The sequence below is a fragment of the Rhinatrema bivittatum genome, chromosome 7 (genome assembly GCF_901001135.1).
Source record: "Rhinatrema bivittatum chromosome 7, aRhiBiv1.1, whole genome shotgun sequence".
Lineage (NCBI taxonomy): Eukaryota > Metazoa > Chordata > Amphibia > Gymnophiona > Rhinatrematidae > Rhinatrema > Rhinatrema bivittatum.
The window spans coordinates 115,427,378-115,447,552 of NC_042621.1; the positions used below are offsets into that span (position 1 = coordinate 115,427,378).

At 45.4% G+C, this 20,175-nt stretch overlaps 1 protein-coding gene across 14 annotated transcripts in view; it reads right to left on the reverse strand.

The window, feature by feature from the left end:
- Window positions 1–20,175, reverse strand: part of USP54 (ubiquitin specific peptidase 54) — a 533,711-nt gene that overhangs the window by 94,803 nt on the left and 418,733 nt on the right. For all 14 annotated transcript variants that reach the window (XM_029608960.1, XM_029608959.1, XM_029608954.1 and 11 more), the window contains 2 exons: window positions 19,028–19,201; window positions 17,943–18,062 (listed from right to left, as the gene is read on the reverse strand). In XM_029608960.1, coding sequence (XP_029464820.1) covers window positions 17,943–18,062; window positions 19,028–19,201 — 294 coding nt within the window. The remainder of the gene's footprint in view (window positions 1–17,942; window positions 18,063–19,027; window positions 19,202–20,175) is intronic.

Below are 20,175 nucleotides of genomic sequence, written 5' to 3' on the forward strand. Positions count from 1 at the left end.
GGAACCTAATCGGCTGGGTTCCTGCTGATTGGTTCCCTTCCTCTCAGGGAGCCAATTAGGGCTCCCTGCCTGCCTCCCCGAGGACCGGATTCGTCCTCGGGGACGGCAGCCAATAAGCGGGTACGCTGGCGCGGGCATGCGCACCCAGCAGCCCGCTTTCCTCTTTCAACCTCCCCCCCCCCCCCCGGGTGCCGGCGCGGCGTGTGCCTGGCACCCACATTATGCCCGGGCACCCCGATACTCCGTCGGGGTGCCCTTCTCTTCTAGAGGCCAGGGGTGGGGTTGGTAGTGATGCAGCAGGGTTCTTGGGAGCCTGGGGGAATGCTAATATTTCAAAGAGGTGTGATTGGGAAGGGAGGGATGGGGTGTTGCCATGAGGTTGATTAAAACACTTTTTTTTTTTTAAATGTTGATAGTTTGGGGACACCTCTAGAAATTGCAGGGGGTTGGGATGGGGGGGGGGGGGTCTTCACATAAGATTCCCAGGGTGATTTTCACATGTTAGGGGGCTTCTTTTGGGCCACTCTGGCCCTTTAAGTTACAACCCAGGAGTATCGTGACCCGTGTTAGGGTCGTGATGCTCCTGGGGAAAGTTAGTTACAACTTCTGAGTTGTAGCTAATTTTCCTGAAAGTAACGCAGCTTGCGATTATTATAAAATTTACTAGTAATTTGCTGCTTTGTATGCATTTGCAAACTATTTGCATGCAAAGTAGCTCATTACTATTTTTGCGTTATTTGGGCAAAAATAACATACACTATTTTAAATACCGCATGTTATCACTTCATTAAGGCATTTACTAGGTGGTAATTGCCTATCTCAGCTTAGTAAATATACCCCTTAGATTATAAATCCTCTGGGGCAGCACAGTACTTCCTCTACTTGAATGTAAATTGCCTTGAGCTTAGATTTAGAAAGGTGAGTAATACATATAAAATTAAAAAAGAAAATCCAAATCCTTTTCAAATACTATCAAAATGCCAGATTTTATTTAAGTCTGGAAGAGAAGAAGGTTGGCGACACACAGATGGCAGAAGGGTACATGACATTTGGGTTAAAGGGCCACAGAGAAGGGAGGGAGAAGGAGAAAAAAGGCACAGGAAGGAGAAGTTTGAAACCCTGTGCACAGATGGAAGAGGAGGAACTCAAGCAGACCTGAGGAAGGCAAGAGAAATTGCACAAGGGAAGGAAGAGAGGGGAGGGAAGTTGGGTTGGTGGTGAGGAGGGTTGGAGGAGGGCAGGAAATATATAGGAGAGAAGAGGGAGCAAAGCAGTAACAGAATTTTCTGCTAAACAAGACTGTGCCAAAAATTACCATTTGGGCACTCATATACCTGCCTTGCAGATAAGCACATTAGTATCTAATGGCGATTTCTGGAGACCTAGGGACTGATGTAATAAGACCTGCGCTAAATGAGAAATTACTACTTACCTGATAATTTCCTTTTCTTTAGGACAGTCAGATGAATCCAGAACAAGTGGGTTTATGCTCCCCTACCAGCAGATGGAGATGGAGTAAACTGACGTCCCAGTATATAATTCCTTCTAGTGACATCAGCCTGCCAGTATTCTCTTCAAAAGCAATTGTAGATAGACTAGCAAAAAACTTGATTAAAAACATTTCAATACTCAATCAACAGGCAACACTGAGCTCAGACAAGAATGTAATAATGCTAGTCAAGGGACTGGGCTAACACTTACCAGTAATCCCTGAAACACGTAGCCACACAGGATGACTATAATACAATCATTCGGCAGCCAAGGGAGGAGAGCTGGATTCATCTGACTGTCCTAAAGAAAAGGAAATTATCAGGTAAGTAGTAATTTCTCATTTCTTAGCGTCCAGTCAGATGACTCCAGAATAAGTAGGATGTACCCAAGCTACTCCCTCATAGGGCAGGAGGCTGCCCATGGTCCAGTCAAAACCAAATGTGCAAAGGACGCATCCTCCTGGGTCTGCACATCCAGACTATAATACCTGGAAAAGGTGTGTAAGGAGGACCACGTCACAGCTCGGCAAATGTAGATGGGAGACAACAATCTAACTTCTTCCCATGACACTGCCTGAGCCCTAGTGGAATGTGCCCTAACCTGACTAGGTAACAGCTTCCCAGCATCCACATATGCAGCCGTGACTACCTCCTTAATCCAGCGAGTTATTGTATCCTGCGAGGTTGGCTCTTCCTGTCTAGTACCGCCGTGAAGGACACACAGTCCGACTTCCACAAGGGTTCAGTAACCTTGAGATATCTGTCAATATACCTCCTGACATCCAAGGATCGCAACAAATGGCACTCTACATCTCACTCTCTGTCTATGGATGACAGGGAGATGGACTGATTCAAGTGAAACTCTGTGACCACCTTTGGTAAAAAGGAACAGTATGCAGCCAATACAGCCCCTGGAGTCACCTGGAAAAAACGGTTCCCACCAAGACAGGGCCTGCAGTTCAGAAATTCTACGCGCAGAAAAATTGTCACCAGAAATACCATCTTCAAGGTCAACAACCACAAGGAGAGAATACGTAGCAGTCTAAACATAGGGCCTTCCAAGAAGTCCAATACCAAATTAAGACTCCACAAGGGCACCAGAAACCACAAGGGAGGCCAAAGATGTTTCACGCCTCTCAGAAAACAGGCCACATCAGGATGAGCCAACAAGGATCCACCATTTACCTGACCCCTAAAACAGGAATGCACCGCTACCTGTACCTTCAAGCAATTGAGAAACAAGCCTGTATGCAAGCCATTCTGCAAAAATTCCAAAATGAGCAGAATCTTGACCAAGAAAGGAAGAGTACCTTGATCCTCACACCAGGCCTCAAACATTCTCCAAACCTGCACATAGGCCAAGGAAGTGGAGAACTTTCTTGTTCTTAGCAAGGTGGAAATCACTGCCATGGAATAGCCATATTTCAGCAAGTGAGCCCTTTCAAGGGCCAATCAGTAAGACAAAATTGATTTGTATCTTTGTGAAGAACAGGTCCTTGTGTGCTGGAAGTCGAAGAGGTGAATCCACCAGGAGCCTCTGCAGATCTGCATATCATGGTGTCCTGGGCCAATCCAGAGTGACCAAGAGCACCATCCCTCTGTGGCACTCAATCCTTCAAATCAAACTGCCCAACATGGGCCAAGGAGGAAAAGCATACAGCAACGTCTTCTGGCCACTCTTGCACTAGGGCATTGATCCCCAAGAACTTTGGATCTCTTCTGCGAATGAAGAAGCACGGAACCTTCGCATTGCGCAAGGTTGCCAACAGGCCTAAGAATGGAAGACCCCAGCGATCCCGAATCAGTTGAAATGTTCATCTGACAACGCCCACTCTCTTCGGTCCAGACTCTCCCTGCTGAGAAAGTCTGCTCTTACATTGTCTTTGCCTGTGATGTACGAGACCAGGATCATCTGGAGATGCACTTTTGCCCATTCCATAAGTTGATCTATCTCCTGCGACACTTGTTGGCTCTTGGTACCTCCCTGCTGATTGATGTAAGCCACCGTTGTAGCATTGTCTGACATTATTCAAACCGATCAACCCTGCAGCCTGTCGCTGAACTGTAAACATGCCAACCAGACTACTCTGGCTTCCAGGTGATTGATGTTCCAGAGAGACTCCTCTGCATTCCAGCAGCCTTGCACTGTCAGCTCCTGACAGTGAGCTCCCAACCCAAGGAGACTCACATCCATCATCGGTACCAGCCAATCCAGAGGAATTAAGGAAATGCCCTTCCTCAGATGTTCTGTCTGCAGCCACTATTTTAGTTGGGAGGAAACATTGGCAAGAGAAGCTGAATCAAATATTCTTGAGACTGCGAGTTCCACCGAGACAACAGGAAGCGCTGAAGAGGATACATATGCGCCCTCGCCCATGGTACCACTTCTAGGGTTGCCGCCATCAAGCCAAGTATCTGCAGGTAAGACCATACAGTCAGGCGCAGAGTGGCCATCAACAGAGGGAGCTGGGATATCAACTTCTGAAGTTGAACTGTTGACAGGAACACCTTGCCCTGCTTTATGCCAAAAGGAACCCTAAAGTATTCCAGTGACTGACAAGGCTGAAAACCACTCTTGGCTAGGTTCACCACCCAGCCGAGTTCCTGAAGCAGGGAAATCACCTTGTGAGGCACCATGTGGCTCTCTTTTGGTGACTTGGCTCAGAGCAGCCAGTCGTCAAAATACGGGAGAACTATGATTCCAGCCCTTCATAATTCTGCCGCAACTACTATCAGTACCTTGGAGAAGAGTCTGGGAGTGGTGGCCAAATCAAAGAGAAGCATCCGAAACTAAAAATGGCACCCCGATACTGCAAACTGGTGAAGGCATTGATGCTCCAGTTGGATTGAAATGTTAAGGTACACTTCTGATAGATCCAGATAGGTCAGAAACTCCTCCGACTGCACAGCCAGTATCACTGAGCACAATGTTTCCATGCGAAAATAGTTCACCTTCAAATGACAGTTGACACCTTTGAGAACCAGAATGGGATGAAAGGAGCCCTCCTTCTTTGGCACAACGAAATAAATGGAATATCTCTCCGTATTTTCTTGAGACGCGGATATTGGGACCACAGCCCTCAGACAGAGGAGCCTTGACAATGTACTCTCCACCGCCTGCTTCTTCTGTAGGGAGTGGCAGGACAACTCCATGAATACATCCCAAGGTGTATTCATTGCATAGCTGTCTCGCATTACTTCCAGGACCCACTGATCCGATGTGATTTCGACCCACCTCTGATAAAAGAGAGAGAGGTGTCCCCCTATTTCCTGCTCCCGGGGGAAGGTCAGCAAACCTTCATTGGGAAGCTTGGGAGGTTCCACTACCTGAGCCTGCGCTTCTTCTGGGCTGTCTGGGATGAAAGGATGGAGACCTACTGAAAGGCCACTCCTCTATAGGGTCGAAAATGCCTGGATCCTCTAGCATGACCCCTCATGTTAAAGGGGCACTGTGTCTGCTTCTTATCCTCCAGCAAATGAACCAGAGATTTGCCCCACTTACTGGCCAGTTTCTCCAACTCTCTCCCAAATAAAGGTGAGCTATTAAAGGACAACTTGGTGAGGTTAGCCTTGGAGGTCATACTGGCCGACCAATTTCTCAACTGTAACTGGCCCCTGGCCGCTAATATCAAAGACATCCCTCTGGCATAGGTGCAGACCAAATCACTGCCTGAATCAGCCAAGAAGGCCATGGCTAGTTCCATAACTAATCTGGAATTCACTCCAGAATCATCAACCTCCTGGGAGAGAACTAAACAAGAGTGAGCCACAAGGGAACAATAAGAGGCAATCTGCAAGGACATTGCCACTGCTTCAAATGCCTGCTTAATGATAGTCTCAATCTTTCTAGTATGAGCATCCTTCAAGGCCGCTCCTCCTTTAATGGGAACAGTGGTCCACTTGGAGATTGCACACACCAATGCATCTACCTTTGGAAACAAAAGCGCTCTCTTATTACTGGATCCAGAGGGTAGAGGCCTTCCAAAATCCAACCCCCTTTGAAATTAGCCTCTGGGGCACCCCACTCAAGATCAATCAATTCTTGAATGACTTCTTCCATCATGGGAAAAAAACCAAGAGGTTTTGTGCAAAGAAACCAAAATAGGATATCTCTTCACCTCAGAAGCGGAATTCGTGGAATACCAAGCATAGTCAAGGTCTGGGAAATCAAGGCTGGCAGTTAATCTTCATGAAAGAACTGCAACACGGTTCTATATGGTTCCAAATCGGAGGGAATTTCTCAATCCTCAAAAAGAGGCAGGATTGGTGACATCATCCGTGCCGTCCGGATCTCCAGCCAAACGAGCCTATGATGTTAGGGGGTACTCCGATGCGTAACAAAAGGCAAGACTCCTAACTGTGCCTCTGCCCTAGGAACCTGGGACAAAGCCGAGGACTGCACCTGAAGAAAGGACTATAACCCCTGAAAAAAAAAACACTACTCATGAAAAAGTAGAAGCATCCAGACCGGGAGGTACCTGGGGAGTACTCAATGTGCTACCTTCCCCTACTGAGGAACCAATTAGGGGAGATCCAAAATCAGGTGCTCTACCTGTGACATCCTTACCCAGACCCACATCTGGCTGGGAGGAACCAGGCTTAGTAAAATCAGAGGAAGACAATTCACCCTGAGCTTCCAAAGAGTGCTGACACAAAGCAGTAGGCACTCCTGCTGAGATGTCCAAAGATGACAAGCAGTGCAAAGAGAAAAGTACTTGGACTTCTTAGGCACAAGTGCCATTATGGCCGATAATGCACTGAGCAGTGGCTGGAGGCATACGTCTAGCTGTGTTATATGTTATTTATGTTTTTAATATTATGTGGTCAACTAGGTACCCAAAAAGATATGCGTCCAAAAGTTATGCATGCCCACCTAGGCACCCAAAAAGTTATGCATCCAATATTTATGCGCGCACTCCAGGGCGCTCACCCAAGTGGCCAACAGGAAAGTAGAGCACACGATGCTAGAAGTGCGTCTAAGTAAGTGCGCGGCCACTAGGTGGCGCTGACTGTGGGTGCTCAGAGGATAAGGCTTTACTGTGGCCCAAAACCTGGGCACACAAACTGGACATACAGCGAGATGCACACGCCAAACCAACAAGCCTGTAGAAGTAGCCTAATAAAGCGTATGAAAAGCCATTGTGGCCTACAACACAGCACGTAGCAAAAGCCTCGGAGCAGGGCCTAACCTAGACAGGCTGCTCAATCCGCCAGGATGCCATGCCCCTCAACCTCCCACGGAGCAGGACAAACATTGGAATGGCACGTCAAGCACAGAGACTGAAGGGAGCCCTGAAAGTAAAACCTCCCGCTAAGTCTCTGTATTTATTTATTTATTTATTTATTTATTTATTTACTTACGTTTTTTGAAAGTTAACGAAGCTCAGCCTTACCTGGTTGAGCAGAGACTGTCTATGGCTGCGGGGGGAGAAGGCATTTGCTGTCACCGCTGCACTCGGCTTCCAGCATCCGCTGCCTTTCAGCTGCTCAAGCAGCTAAGTCAATGCCAGAAACCAGCTACTGGGCCAAGGCACACCTCTGAGGAACCATGGAAATCACCCTCAGGAAATTTCAACTGGGGGAGGGACCATTTGGTATCACTGCAGGAGAGCGGGGTAGTAAATTTCTTCCTTAATATTCCTTCTTAAAAGTGAAGAAATCCCCTGTGGGGAAATGCGTGTCCACCATCTGGCTGAAGTCTGAGGTCACTAGAGGGGGGTTACATAATGTGATGTCAGTTTACAAAATGTTGGGAATTATTAGAAAGGGAATGGTGAATAAAACAGAAAATATCATAATGCCTCTATATCGCTCCTTGGTGAGACCGCACCTTGAATACTGTGTACAATTCTGGTTGCCGCATCTCAAAAAAGATATAATTGCGATGGAGAAGGTACAGAAAAGGGCTACCAAAATGATAAGGGGAATGGAACAGCTCCCCTATGAGGAAAGGCTAAAGAGGTTAGGACTTTTCAGCTTGGAGAAGAGGCGGCTAAGGGGGGATATGATAGAGATGCTTAAAATCATGAGAGGTCTAGAACGGGTAGATGTGAATCGGTTATTTACTCTTTCGGATAGTAGAAAGACTAGGGGGCACTCCATGAAGTTAGCATGTGGCACATTTAAAACTAATCGGAGAAAGTTCTTTTTCACTCAATGCACAATTAAACTCTGGAATTTGTTGCCAGAGGATGTGGTTAGTGCAGTTAGTATAGCTGTGTTTAAAAAAGGATTGGACAAGTTCTTGGAGGAGAAGTCCATTACCTGCTATTAAGTTCACTTAGAGAATAGCCACTGCCATTAGCAATGGTAACATGGAATAGACTTAGTTTTTGGGTACTTGCCAGGTTCTTATGGCCTGGATTGGCCACTGTTGGAAACAGGATGCTGGGCTTGATGGACCCTTGGTCTGACCCAGTATGGCATTTTCTTATGTTCTTATGTCCATTTGTTGGTAGGGGAGCATAAACAGAGTTAAATTTTACCATGGGTTTTACTTAATGCACGGGTTAAAAACAGGAGTCCTCATGGGATGCAGTAAGCTAATGGGATGTAAATCAAGGAGGAGTAAAAAAAAAAAACCAAAAAGCATGCTAAAAGAAAAAAATGTGCTAAAACGCGAGTTAACCCGAAAAATCCACACTAATGCAGAAAAATGCTTTAAAACAGATGTAAAGAGGTAAGTGCTTGAAGCTGGAAGGAGTGTGACCAAAAAGATCTTACATGCAAGAATGGGACTGGGAATGCTGACCTGAGCACAATCTCTCTCATGCAAGGCATGCCAAGTGAAATCTAGAGCAGGTACCTACAGCCAAATAGTGTGTACTTTGGTGCTGTGCACCCTTTATGGCTGTAGTCACCTGATCCATGTAGATGTTCAGGTTAATTCCTTGGTCTGAGGTGGAATAAAAGTTTACTCACATTTCCGGTGGCCATGATATTCTATCATTCTGCCCATGTGATAGTGTCTAGCTGTTTCTGCCACAATGGGCACAGTAATAGAATATCTTTGGCCACTAGAAATATGACTTTAATCTACCTCAGACCAAAGGAGAGTTACATTTCCAGCGTAAGCTCTCTAGGGCTTGTACCTACAGCTTAATAATACATAAGGTGAAGGCACTTCAGCTGAATAATATGCACTTTGATGTTATGCATTCTGACTCTGATGTACTGTTCAGCTGTAGGCACCCTCCCCAGACAGCTTACACATTGTTTCAGCTGTAGGTTCCAGCCCCAGAGTACTTTGGCTTAATTTAAGTCCTTCCTGAGTCAATTTAAGTCCTTTCTGAGTCAAAGGTGGAGTACCACACTGAACACAACAATAGACAACACTGGCCACCAGAAATATGAGTTTACTCCACCTCAGATCCAGCAGTTAAATTTTCAATGTACGCTCTCTGAGTACTGCACCAGTCATGGATTTTCTTTGTTTTCATAAACAGCTGGACGATATGCTAAAGTGTGTACTGTTCGGCTATTGGTGCCCACCCAGCTTATGCTTTGTTCATCTAGCTCCTAGGTTCCTTCCCCAGAGAGCTTATTCTTTTATTTTACTTGTCATTCCTCGTCAAAATGGCCTTAAACGAGAGAACATGCCCACAAGTTGGGATGCACAGTGCCAATCTTACATGCAATACCATTTTAGCATGGCATAGCAAGAAAAATCAAAGCATAAGCCCTCGGGTGGGGGTGGGGGGGCACCTTCAGCTGAACAGTTTATACTTTGATGCTGTGCATTTGACTTTGGAATCCTGTTCCACTGTAGTTGACTCCCAGACAGTTTATGATTTGTTAAGCTAGCTGTATTTGGTCAACGCAGAGAGCTTATGCTTTGATTTCACTTGCCATTCTTTGCCAAAATGGCCTTGGTTGCAAGAATTTGCTTTCTGGAGTGGGCATATACAGCTAGCTAAATAAACTATAAGCTCCCTGGGGTGGGCATCTATAGTTAAAGAGTATTCGAAAGTCGGATGCACAGTGCAGGTGTACTATTCAGCTGCAGGTGCCTCCCCTCCCCTCCCACACCCTCCCCCAGTCCTAAGAGCTTACACTGGAAATGAAACTCTTGAGTCTGAGGTGGAGTAAACTCACATGGTGGCCAAAGTTATTCAGTTGTTGTGCCCAGTCTGGTAGAAGGAACTAGACACTACCATACTGGGCACAGCAATAGTATAACCAAACATAAAAAAGGTCTGTGAGGTAATTCTACTGAAACATACAACAAAGTAACCTCACTATGCGGACAATGCAAAAAAAAAAAAAAAAAAAGCGCTGAAAGCACCCCCGGCACCTCTTCTGGGGGTGCCATGCAATATTTAAATTAGGGGTCACACTGTCAAGGTGGTGCTAGGGTCGATTGCGCGCCCCTAGCACCTCTTGACAACTGGTGCCTGAGAGCGGTCAGCTGTCCTCTGGTTTAGAAAACGGACGCTAAATTTATCAGCGTCCATTTTCCTAATAGGCACACAGCCATGGGTTCAAGAAATGGACGCTGGTTAACTGAGCATCCATTTCCTGAACATGACCATGGGCACTTTTTTTTTAATTTGTTTTTTTAATCTTTCCTTCCTCTGACTTAATATCACCACAATATTAAGTCAGAGGATGTACAGATAAGCAGTATTTTCTGCTTTTCTGTACAACGTTTTGGGGTGTTCAGAAATTAATGCCTGCTCTGGGCAGGCGTTAATTTCTGAGTGCAAAAATGTGCGTATTGGACACACTTTTTTTTTTTTTGCATTGGGAGTGAATAACTAATAGCCTCATTCACATGCATTTGCATATGATGAGTGCTATTAGTTTCCCGGCGCATTGGACGCGTATTGTGGAGGCGCTAATCCCCTTATAGCATAAGGGGCTGTGCATGTACCTTCACAACTCGCGTCCAACTGCTGGTTAAGCAGTGCACTCAGCTGAACGCACTGTATTGCATTGGCCCCTATATGTATATATTTATATTCTCTATATGGGAATTTTAGTCCATCTAACACTCAACGTATACCTTTGAACGATTTGAGTCTACACTCACTTTTTTGTTTTTAATCAATCTTGTTTAAATATTTTATTAAAAAGATTTTTATTGTAAACAATTTAAAAATTGACAATATACTGCTTCAACATCAACAGTCTAATTTATACAGACACATTCAACATTTCTTTTTTTTTTTAATTAATGTGTGCAAAGCAAGGCATATACTACATTAAAAGTCTTTTGACTAATAACCTTAAGTCTCTTCAAAGCATATAGAGAAACACATTATGATCAAACTTTTTCAATGGGGTCCTAACGACCCATGTCTACGCTACACAGCGATAGATAACAAGAAATATTGTATTGACTGTATTGAAGTTTGCTGCATAAAAAGGGAATACTCCCTTCAACTAAATGCTAACACCATTTTTCATGATACATGAATAAGGAAAGAGTGCATACTCTAGTTGGTGCTATAAACTGATTGGATTGGAATTATTTCGAAAGGCTGCCTAATGAATTGTATGTCCTGATGCAGCAATACGAAACATACGTATGTCGACATCTATGAGGATTTGCATGAAAATTTTGTGAAGTGAGAAGATTGTCATTGTGAAAGAACATTGAACATTAGCTTTTGAATCTTTATCCAGCGCTGTGAAGCATAGATGCCTGGTAGTCTGAATCTTGTTAAAAAGTTTGATTATAACGTGTTTCCTTGTATACATTGAAGAGACTTAAGATCATTAATCTAAAGACTTTGAATTGAATCCATGCTTTGCTTTACATATGTTGTGGCTTTTCCGAAATAGGAAAAGGTCATTGAATAAGAACATTGAGCAACAGACGTGGAGTGTAGACGTGGGTTGTTAGGACCCCATTGAAAAAGTTTGATCATAATGCATTTCTATGTATACATCAAGGAGACTTAAGGCTATTAGTTAAAAGACTTTGAATTTAATACATGCCTTGCTTTGCACAGATTGGGTTTTTTTTATATATTGATTCCCTGTATATACCCTGGATCAGGCCAGACTGCTGGGTTTTGCCTCTCTTCCAGCAGATGGAGACAGAGAAAAACTTTGAGAGTGTCCCCTCTTGAGTCAGTGTGCCACCTGCAGCTCTTCAGTATTTCTCTGTTTCCAGGAGGGTTTTCAAATAAAAAAACCCCCAAAAAGTCAAGCAGGACAAGAACTTTTCTATCAGTCCTCCCAGGGGGTTGGCAGGTCTTAGTGGGACCATCCTCCCTGGTAGCAGGTATCTTAGGAGCTTGGGTGGGAACTCTCTTCTGTTCCAGCCTGTGGGTGCCAGGGCTGACAGCCGGTGGTCCGGTTTCCTCCCCCTCCAGTGCAGATCCGGAGAAGCCTTGCCCTCCTTCCTGATAATCGCGATCCACAAAAAAAAAAAAAAAAAAATTAAAAAGAGCTATCGGTTCGCCACAAACTGGCTTGTGCAGCTTTGCTGCATGGCAGCATTTCTGCTGCGGGGAACCGGTGTCAGGGCACATGGGCTCCCGGGTGCCGCTTCTCTCTCCTTATTTTGGCCCCAGCCGTGTGCGCCCCCCCCCCCCCCCACCCCCTCGCGGGCTATGCCGCATGATCGTTTTTGTTTGGCCTGCGGGGAGCCTGCTACTGGGCTCTCCCACGCGGGCCTCTGTTCCCGATGCCTCCCCGGTGAGGAGGGATCATCATGGGCAACGGCAAAGGCAGCAGGGAAGCTCCGTGGTGCGGGCAAGAGACCTGCATTATCAGAGAGCGAGGCTGACACATCCCAGATAAGAATGGGAACGGCAACCATCTTGCAAGCATTTTCTGCTACTGCAGAAAGATAGAGAGAGGGTAGGGACCTTCCTCCCCATATGTTTCCGGCCAACCTGAGCCCTGGGGACCCCCAGGATTCACAGCACGATCTCTCTGAGGAGGACCCTGACCCCCAGCTGGGGGAATTGAAGGGTCCTGCGGGCTTTACTCCTGACTTTGTGCTGTTAATGTACATAAGCCTTCATGGCTTCTCAAACCCAGAGCCAGAGAGGTTCCCTTCATCACAGGCTGGGCAAGGAGCCACCCAAGAAGGTGCCTAAGCACCTGGAGCCTCAGGGGGCCATTTGAATACAGAAGGTTAGGAATGCCTCGGTTGATCCCCCGTCGGTGGAGTTGGCTTTCGCAGAGACCTTGGTAGACAAGACAATCCCTCTTCGGCCTCTCCTCCTTTTCCTGGTGCAGATCTGGACGTGTATCAGGAGAAAGTTCTACCTTTAGATGGCAATGATCGCAAGGTAGTCTGGCTGTTCCAGGGGGACGAGCTCTCCCCCGCGATTGTGCACGTTCTGGAGGAGCTAGGCATAGCAGTTCCTCAGGATGATCCGACCCTGGATACGGTGGACTCGGTAATGGCAGGGTTGTGAGGTATTCCCTTTTCATAGGATGGTTCAACAGCTCATGATCCAAAAGTGGGACACTCTGGAGGCAGGCCTCAGAGTGGGCCGGGCAATGGACAAGCTCTATCCTTTGCCCGAAGAGACCCTAGAGCTGTTGAAGGTATCTAAAGTGGACGCTTCGGTGTCAGCAGTTACCAAGAGAACTACTATCCCGGTGGCAGGAGCGGCGGCCCTCAAAGACCTCCAGGACAGGAAGCTCGAAGTCCATCTCAAGCATATCTTTGAAGTTTCTGCTCTTGGCATTCGGGTGGCCGTCTGTAGAAGTTTCATGCTGCGGGCCAGCCTGAGGTGGGTACAGCAGTTGCTCAGTGCTAGAGACCTCCTGCCTCAAGAAATGATGCAGGCTGAGCGCTTAGAGGCGGCTGTGGCCTACGGCGCAGACGCCCTATTCAGCTTTCTGCGTTTCTCCTCCAAGATGATGGTGTCAGCAGTGTCGGCCAGGAGGCTGCTGTGGTTGCATAACTGGTCAGCTGATGTCTCCTCTAAGGCCCAGCTGACTGTGCTCCCCTTTAAGGGCAAGTTTCTCTTTGGTGAAGACTTGGAACAGCTGATAAAGTTCCTGGGCGACAATAAGGTGCACAAACTACCTGAAGATAAACCTAAGGGAGCGAAAGGTTTTCTTCCCACCCGCTCTCGTTTTCGGGGGCAACGGCGCGTCTGTCAAAGCAGAGTGCCGGTATCCGGACAAAGGCAAACCTCGGGGAGATCAGAGTCTTGGCCTCAGTCCTTTCGTGGAAGATGGGCGGGCCCTCAGCTCCAAATCCTCTCAATGAGATACTGCCGACCCATTCCTCCATCCCATCTGTCCCTTTTTCTCGAGGCATGGGTCAAGATAACCTCGGACCAGTGGGTTCTAAGCATCATAGAACACGGTTATGCTTTAGAGTTTGCTCGTCCTCTTCGGGACCTGTTTAAATGATTTCTCCCTGCGGTTCACCAATGAAAAAACTGATCGTGAGGCAAACCATATGAGGCTGAAGGACCTCAGGGCCATTATTCCCATTCCCCAGCAGGAGTAGGGGATGGAGCGTTATTCCATCTATTTTGTGGTCTCGAAAAAGGATGTGTCCAACCGACCAATTCTGGACCTGAAGAAGGTGAACAAGGCTCTCAAGGTGCCCAGTTTTCGCATGGCGACCCTCTGCTTGGTCATTGTGGCAGAGCACAGTGGGGAATTTTTGGCTTCCCTGGATCTGACGGAGGCCTAGCTGCACATCGGTATCTGCAGGGATCAAAAGTTTCTCTGTTTTATGATCCTAGAAATGCACTTCCAATTCTGTGCCCTCCCATTCGGTCTAGTTACGGCTCTGTGCACCTTCACAAAGGTGATAGTAGTGGTGGTGCAGCTCTCTGCCGGGAGGGAGTACTGGTACACTCGTACCTGGACGACTGGCTAATTCGGGCAAAGTCGGAGGAGCTCTGCAAGCAAGCGGTGGACAAAGTTTTGCACCGTCTGCAGTCCCTCGGATGGATCATCAATCAGTCCAAAGTTACCTTTCATTCTTCTCAGGTTCTGGACTTCCTAGGGGCATGCTTCGACACACGAGTGGGCAAGGTCTTCCTCATGGAGAAACGAATCACCAAGTTGCAGACATAAGTTCAACGTCTCTTGATAGCTCCGGTACCCAGGGTCTGGGATTATTTGCAAGTCCTTGGCTCCATGGTGTCCACTCTGGAGTTGGTACCTTGGGCGTTTGCTCATACGCGGCCCTTACAGAAAGTGTTACTATCCTGGTGGGATCCAATGTCGGAGGAGTTTCAGATCCCCTTACCACTCACAGAGTCTGCCAGGTCCAGTCTTGGTTAGTAGCTTGCCCGGGACCACCTGAGATGCAGGGTATACCTCGAAGTGCCTCAGTGGGTGATAGTGACCACGGACGTTAGACTCTCATGTTAGGGGGCGGTGTGCCAGTCTCAATCGGTCCAGGGACAATGGTCAATGGAAGAGACACAGTGGTCCATCAATTGCAAGAGATGAGGGTGGTGCGGCTGGCATTGCAGTGTTTTCTTCCTCTCTTGCACAACCGGGCAGTACTTCTGTTGGACAATGTGACGACAGTGGCCTACATCAACTGTCAGGGAGGAACCAAAAATCGACCAGTGGCTCTGGAAGCAGAGATGTTGATGGTCTGGGCGGAACACCACCTAGCCTCGTTGGCGGGATTGCACATAGCAGGAATTGACAATGTGCAGGTGGATTTTATGAGTCGCCAGAGGCTGGACACTGGAGAGTGGGAACTCTCATGGGACATGATGTCTCTCATCTCTCGCAGATGGGGCACTTCTCAACTGGACTTCATGGCGACTCGACAGAATGCCAAGGCACCACGTTTCTTCAGTCGCAGAAGGGAACACGGAGCAGATAGGGTCAATACCTTGGTGCTCCTTTGGCCATGCGACATACTATTCTATGTGTTTCCGCCATGGCCTCTCATAGGCAAGATTCTAAGGTGAATAGAAGTCCATCCAGGACAGGTGATTCTCATGGCTCCGGAGTGGGCCCGAAGACCCTGGTTCGTGAACCTGATCAATCTCACAGTGGACGGACCCTTGAGGTTGAGTCATCTTCCACACCTGCTTCGCCAAGGCCCTATATTTTTCGACCATTCAGATTGCTTTTGTCTAGCAGCCTGGCTTTTGAAAGGCAGCGATTAAGGAAGAAGGGTTATTCGGAAGGTGTGATTTCCACCCTCCTCTGGGCTAGGAAGACCTCTACTTTAACTTACATCAGAGTGTGGAATGTCTGAGGCGTGGTGTCGCAAGCAGGGAGTCTTTACTCGTCAGTCCTCTGTGGCGCAGATTCTGGCATTCTTACAGAGGGGTCTAAGCAAGTGCTTGTCATTTAATTCCCTTCGATTGCAGGTGGCGGCCTTGAGGTACCTGAGAGGCAAGATTCATGGCGCAACCTTGGCGGAGCATCCAGATGTTGTATGGTTCCTCAGAGGGGTGAAGCATCCAAATCCCCCAGTCCGGCCAGTTTGACCGTCTTGGAACCTTAATTTGGTCCTTTGGGTCTTATGTGATGCTCCTTTTGAATCTCTGAAGAGGGCCTTGTTAAAGGATCTGACTCTTAAGGCGGTGTTTTTGGTGGCGATATGCTCTGCTAGGATAGTATCAGAACTTCTGGATCTCTCTTGCATGGAACCCTTTTTGCAGATTTCTGATTCTGGAATCTCACTCAGAACAGTCCCTTCCTTTCTTCCCAAGGTTGTCTCAGTTTTCCACTTAAATCAGTCAGTGGAACTCCTCGCTTTTCCTGATGTTGAGCTATATGCGCCTCACGCTAGGGAACTGAAGCAACTTGATGTCCGGAGGGTCCTGTTACGATATCTCGAGGTTACTAATGCCTTTAGGGTTTCGGATCATCTTTTCACCCTATGGAGTGGTGCTAAGAAAGGTCAGAAAGCATCAAAAGTGACCATAGCCCATTGACTCAAAGATGCCATTGCTTCCGCTTATATATGTCGCGGATGGCGAGTTCCGGAGGGTTTAAAAGTGCATTCGATCCAATCCCAGGCTTTTTCCTGGGCAGAGTGCCAGCTGGTCTTGCCACAAGAAATTTGCAGAGTGGTGAACTGGAAATCTCTGCACATTGTTTCCAGGCATTACTGTCTGGACGTCTAAGCACCGGACATCAACACTTTTGGGAGTAGTGTCATTCGAGCGGGACTCTCAGGGTCCCACCTCAAATAGGGAAAGCTTTGGTACATCCCAGCAGTCTGGACTGATCTGGGTACGTACAGGGAAAGAAAAATTGGTTCTTACCTGCTAATTTTTATTCCTGTAGTTATGTAGTACCACAGATCAGTCTATATGCCCACCCAGACGAGTGGCCAGTTTTTATTTCTTTTGAGAGTCCTCTCATTGTCTGATTATTCTGATGAAGAAGGGTACAGGTTTCTCCTTATCTGGCTATTATGTTTTTTCATGTACATAGTTAATCTAGTTTTTTCTTGTCTCTTGCTTGACATGTTTGCTAAATGTTTCTGCTTTCGTAGTTTCAATACTGAAGAGCTGCGGGTGGCACACTGACTTAAGAGGGGACGCTCTCAAAGTTTTTCTCTGTCTCCATCTGCTGGAAGGGAGGCAAAACCCAGCAGTGTGGACTGATCCGTGGTACTACAGGAATGAAAATTAGCAGGTAAGAACCAATTTTTCTATGTATTTGTATAAATTAGAATGATAATGTTGAAGCAATATATTGTCAATTTTTAAATTATTTACAATAAAATCTTTTTGATGAGATATTTAAACAAGATTGATAAAAACAGAAAAGTTTAAGTGTAGTCTTAAATTGTCCAAAGCTATATATTGAGTGTTAGATGGCCTAAAATTCCCACATAGAGAATATAAGTATATGTGTGTGTGTATATATATATATATATATATATATATATATAGTGAGGTTACTTTGTTGTATGTAATACATGGCCACCAGAAATATAAGTTCAATTTTACTCCTGCTCTGTACCCAGGAGTTAAATTTCCAGCATTAAGAAAATGTGCTTTAAGTTGTCTGCACTTTAATGTACCTCCCTGCATCGCTGGAGAATAGTTAATGCCTTCTTTTACAAAAGAAGGTTTTTACTCATGCGTTTTTGTGTTTTTTTTTTTTTTTAAGGAGTTAAGACCCTTGTTAACCAACAGATTTAACTTGCTACAGAAAAATGCATGGTAAAACAGAAGTAAAAACATATGGTAACAGTGTGCCTTATATTGGCCCCCTTGTGTATAGCAGAAACTCTTGAATGGATTCCCTTTCTTATGCGATGCATTTTAATCTCAGGGTGAGCAAAACCCAAAAGTTTCCAGGTATGCTCTCCATCCAGAGGATCCAAAATGGATCCATTTTCACATTTTCAATAATACTCACACCAAACATGAATTTAGCCCCTCTGGACATTTTATCAATTAAGGTAGTGTAAAGGTTGTCTTCTTTCTCTAATTTATCTTAAAATCAATCACCCAACGTTAGTCCCACTTTATGAGATTATTAAATTTAGTGAAAGTTTAGAAGCGCAGGCTGTTAAGGGTTACTTACATATCACTTCATTACAGAGAGCCAAAGCCGCTGCGCAATCACCCTTCTGTTCCAGCCGTAAGGATTGCTCAAAGACAGAGTCTGCCTCCTGTAAGGACCTCTCAAAGCTGTCAGTCCTCCCTGCAATAGGCAGCATTTTCCATTTCAGTTTGTTCTCTTTTCTTTCCAGAATTTTCCACTTAACTCATAATTTATGCCCTACCCTTATCCTTAACCATTTTTAGAACCTGCAGACAGAAAGCTCAGAGTATATAAGAAAGTACATTTGGGATCCTAATTAGGTTTGCATTTGGGCTGGCTTTTCAGAAATGGCTGGATGGAGCAAACCATTTAATTATTTTTTCAATTTTACATCTACTAATTACACTTCAATTTTTTTCAGACAAATATTGAGTTTTTCTTTTTAGTATTTCAAGAAAAATGGAATTTTCCTTACTTTCAATTCCTCTCCTGTTAGCTACAGCTGTCAGCACCTGAGGGTTACTATTCCTCAGGAAATCTGCGTAATTAAAGGGGATGCAAGTACTGTAAAGGCCTTCCTCTTTGCACAGGCAAGGAACACATTAGCATGGGAAAAGCATGGGAAGTATTAAATTTTAGTGCAAAGAAAAATCATATAGCCTTTCAAAGATTTGCAGGTTACAGATAGTGGTGAAGGAGTAGCAGTGGAAATCAACTATTCTTCAGAGAAAGAGGAAACTGCATATAATACACCTGCCTAACTTGGTCAAGCCTATCAGCTAGTAAAAAAACTGTGCACTGTGACATAGTAGACTTTGGTTTGAGTCTGTTTGGACTCAAGACGATAGCCTTTGATCACAAATAGCATAGGTAAACTCTGCTGACATAGACATGCAGCTGAAACATTCAGCTTCATGCTATCAAACTGAGGATTAACACCACCTAGTGGAACCATAAGTGAACTGAGGAGAAAAACAGGCTTTTTGAACAAAATAATACATAAATATACAGATGTGAACTTTAACAAGAAAAACTGCAAATGGTCAACGTATCGGAAGTCTACCCCGTGAAGATATGCATATGTCATAATATAAATGCATCTCCAACAAATCCATTGTAGTTACCCTGGTTCTGAAGCTCATCTAGGTCCATGAACCTGCTTGGACGAGGGTTGAAACCCATGGCAGCCTCCAGCTCTTTCTCCTGTTTCCTGCGTAGTTCTTGCTCTCGTGCTCTCCTAGTCACCTCCTCCTGAAGTTCATCCAACTCGCTTTTCAAAGGCATAGGCAAGTCCACACCTGCATGGACAAAAATAAGTGGGGAGATTCTTATTGTGCATTGGCTTCTGTGCAATACTTTTCTGTTCTCATCTTGAATTTCACCTCATCATATCTATCTAGAATTAGCATTGGTTCTGAGACATATTTAGATTTTCTGGGATCTGCGAAGCTATCACAATTTCCTTCCTTCAGTCTACTTCCTTATTTTTCACCAACAGCAAATATATTGATTGTTTGTATTTTATGTCACACACCTTTTATATTGTATTTTATGTCACATATTCTTGGTGCATTTTTGTATACCGCCTCAGATATGTCTATGACTTGGGCAAGTGATACAGAGGTTCTCTAAATAACTATTGCTAGGAGTGCCAGGAAACAGCCATCCATGGCAGATTCCAATGTTGCTCTATGCAAAAGATATTTGTATAATAATTCAGCGAGCTCATATTCAGCTCCAATAGAAGGAAGAATTATTGGATTAGTATTTAGCAAATTTTTGGTACAAACATTCCTGTCAAATAAAAATCTGTCTCGGGTCCCTCAACTGGACATCCCCATGAGCTTCGTTTGAAATTTCATTCCATCCCCATCTCTCTGGCTGCTCACAATTTGGGGCTTATAAACACTCTACTTTATCTTTGCGTCCCAATATTAATTCTGTAATGCAATCAACTTATCACAAACTCCGGACTCTCTAACCCCTAAAGCCCATTTTATGTCCACAGGATTTTTGCACTGTGGTTCAATCTTTTATTCTATCTGATCTGGATTATTGTAACATTCTGTTCCTAGGACTTCCTTCATCAACCTTCAAGTGTTATTTTATACAAAATTCAGCAGCCAGGCTGATCTCTGGTTTCTCTTTGCATGTTCATATCTCCCGTTTTGAAAAACCTGCATTGGCTCCCCTTGGTTTGGAGAGTAAAGTTTGGTTTTTAATGCCATGCATGGGCTTGCACCATCTAGTACTGAAGACTCCATTTGTGCAT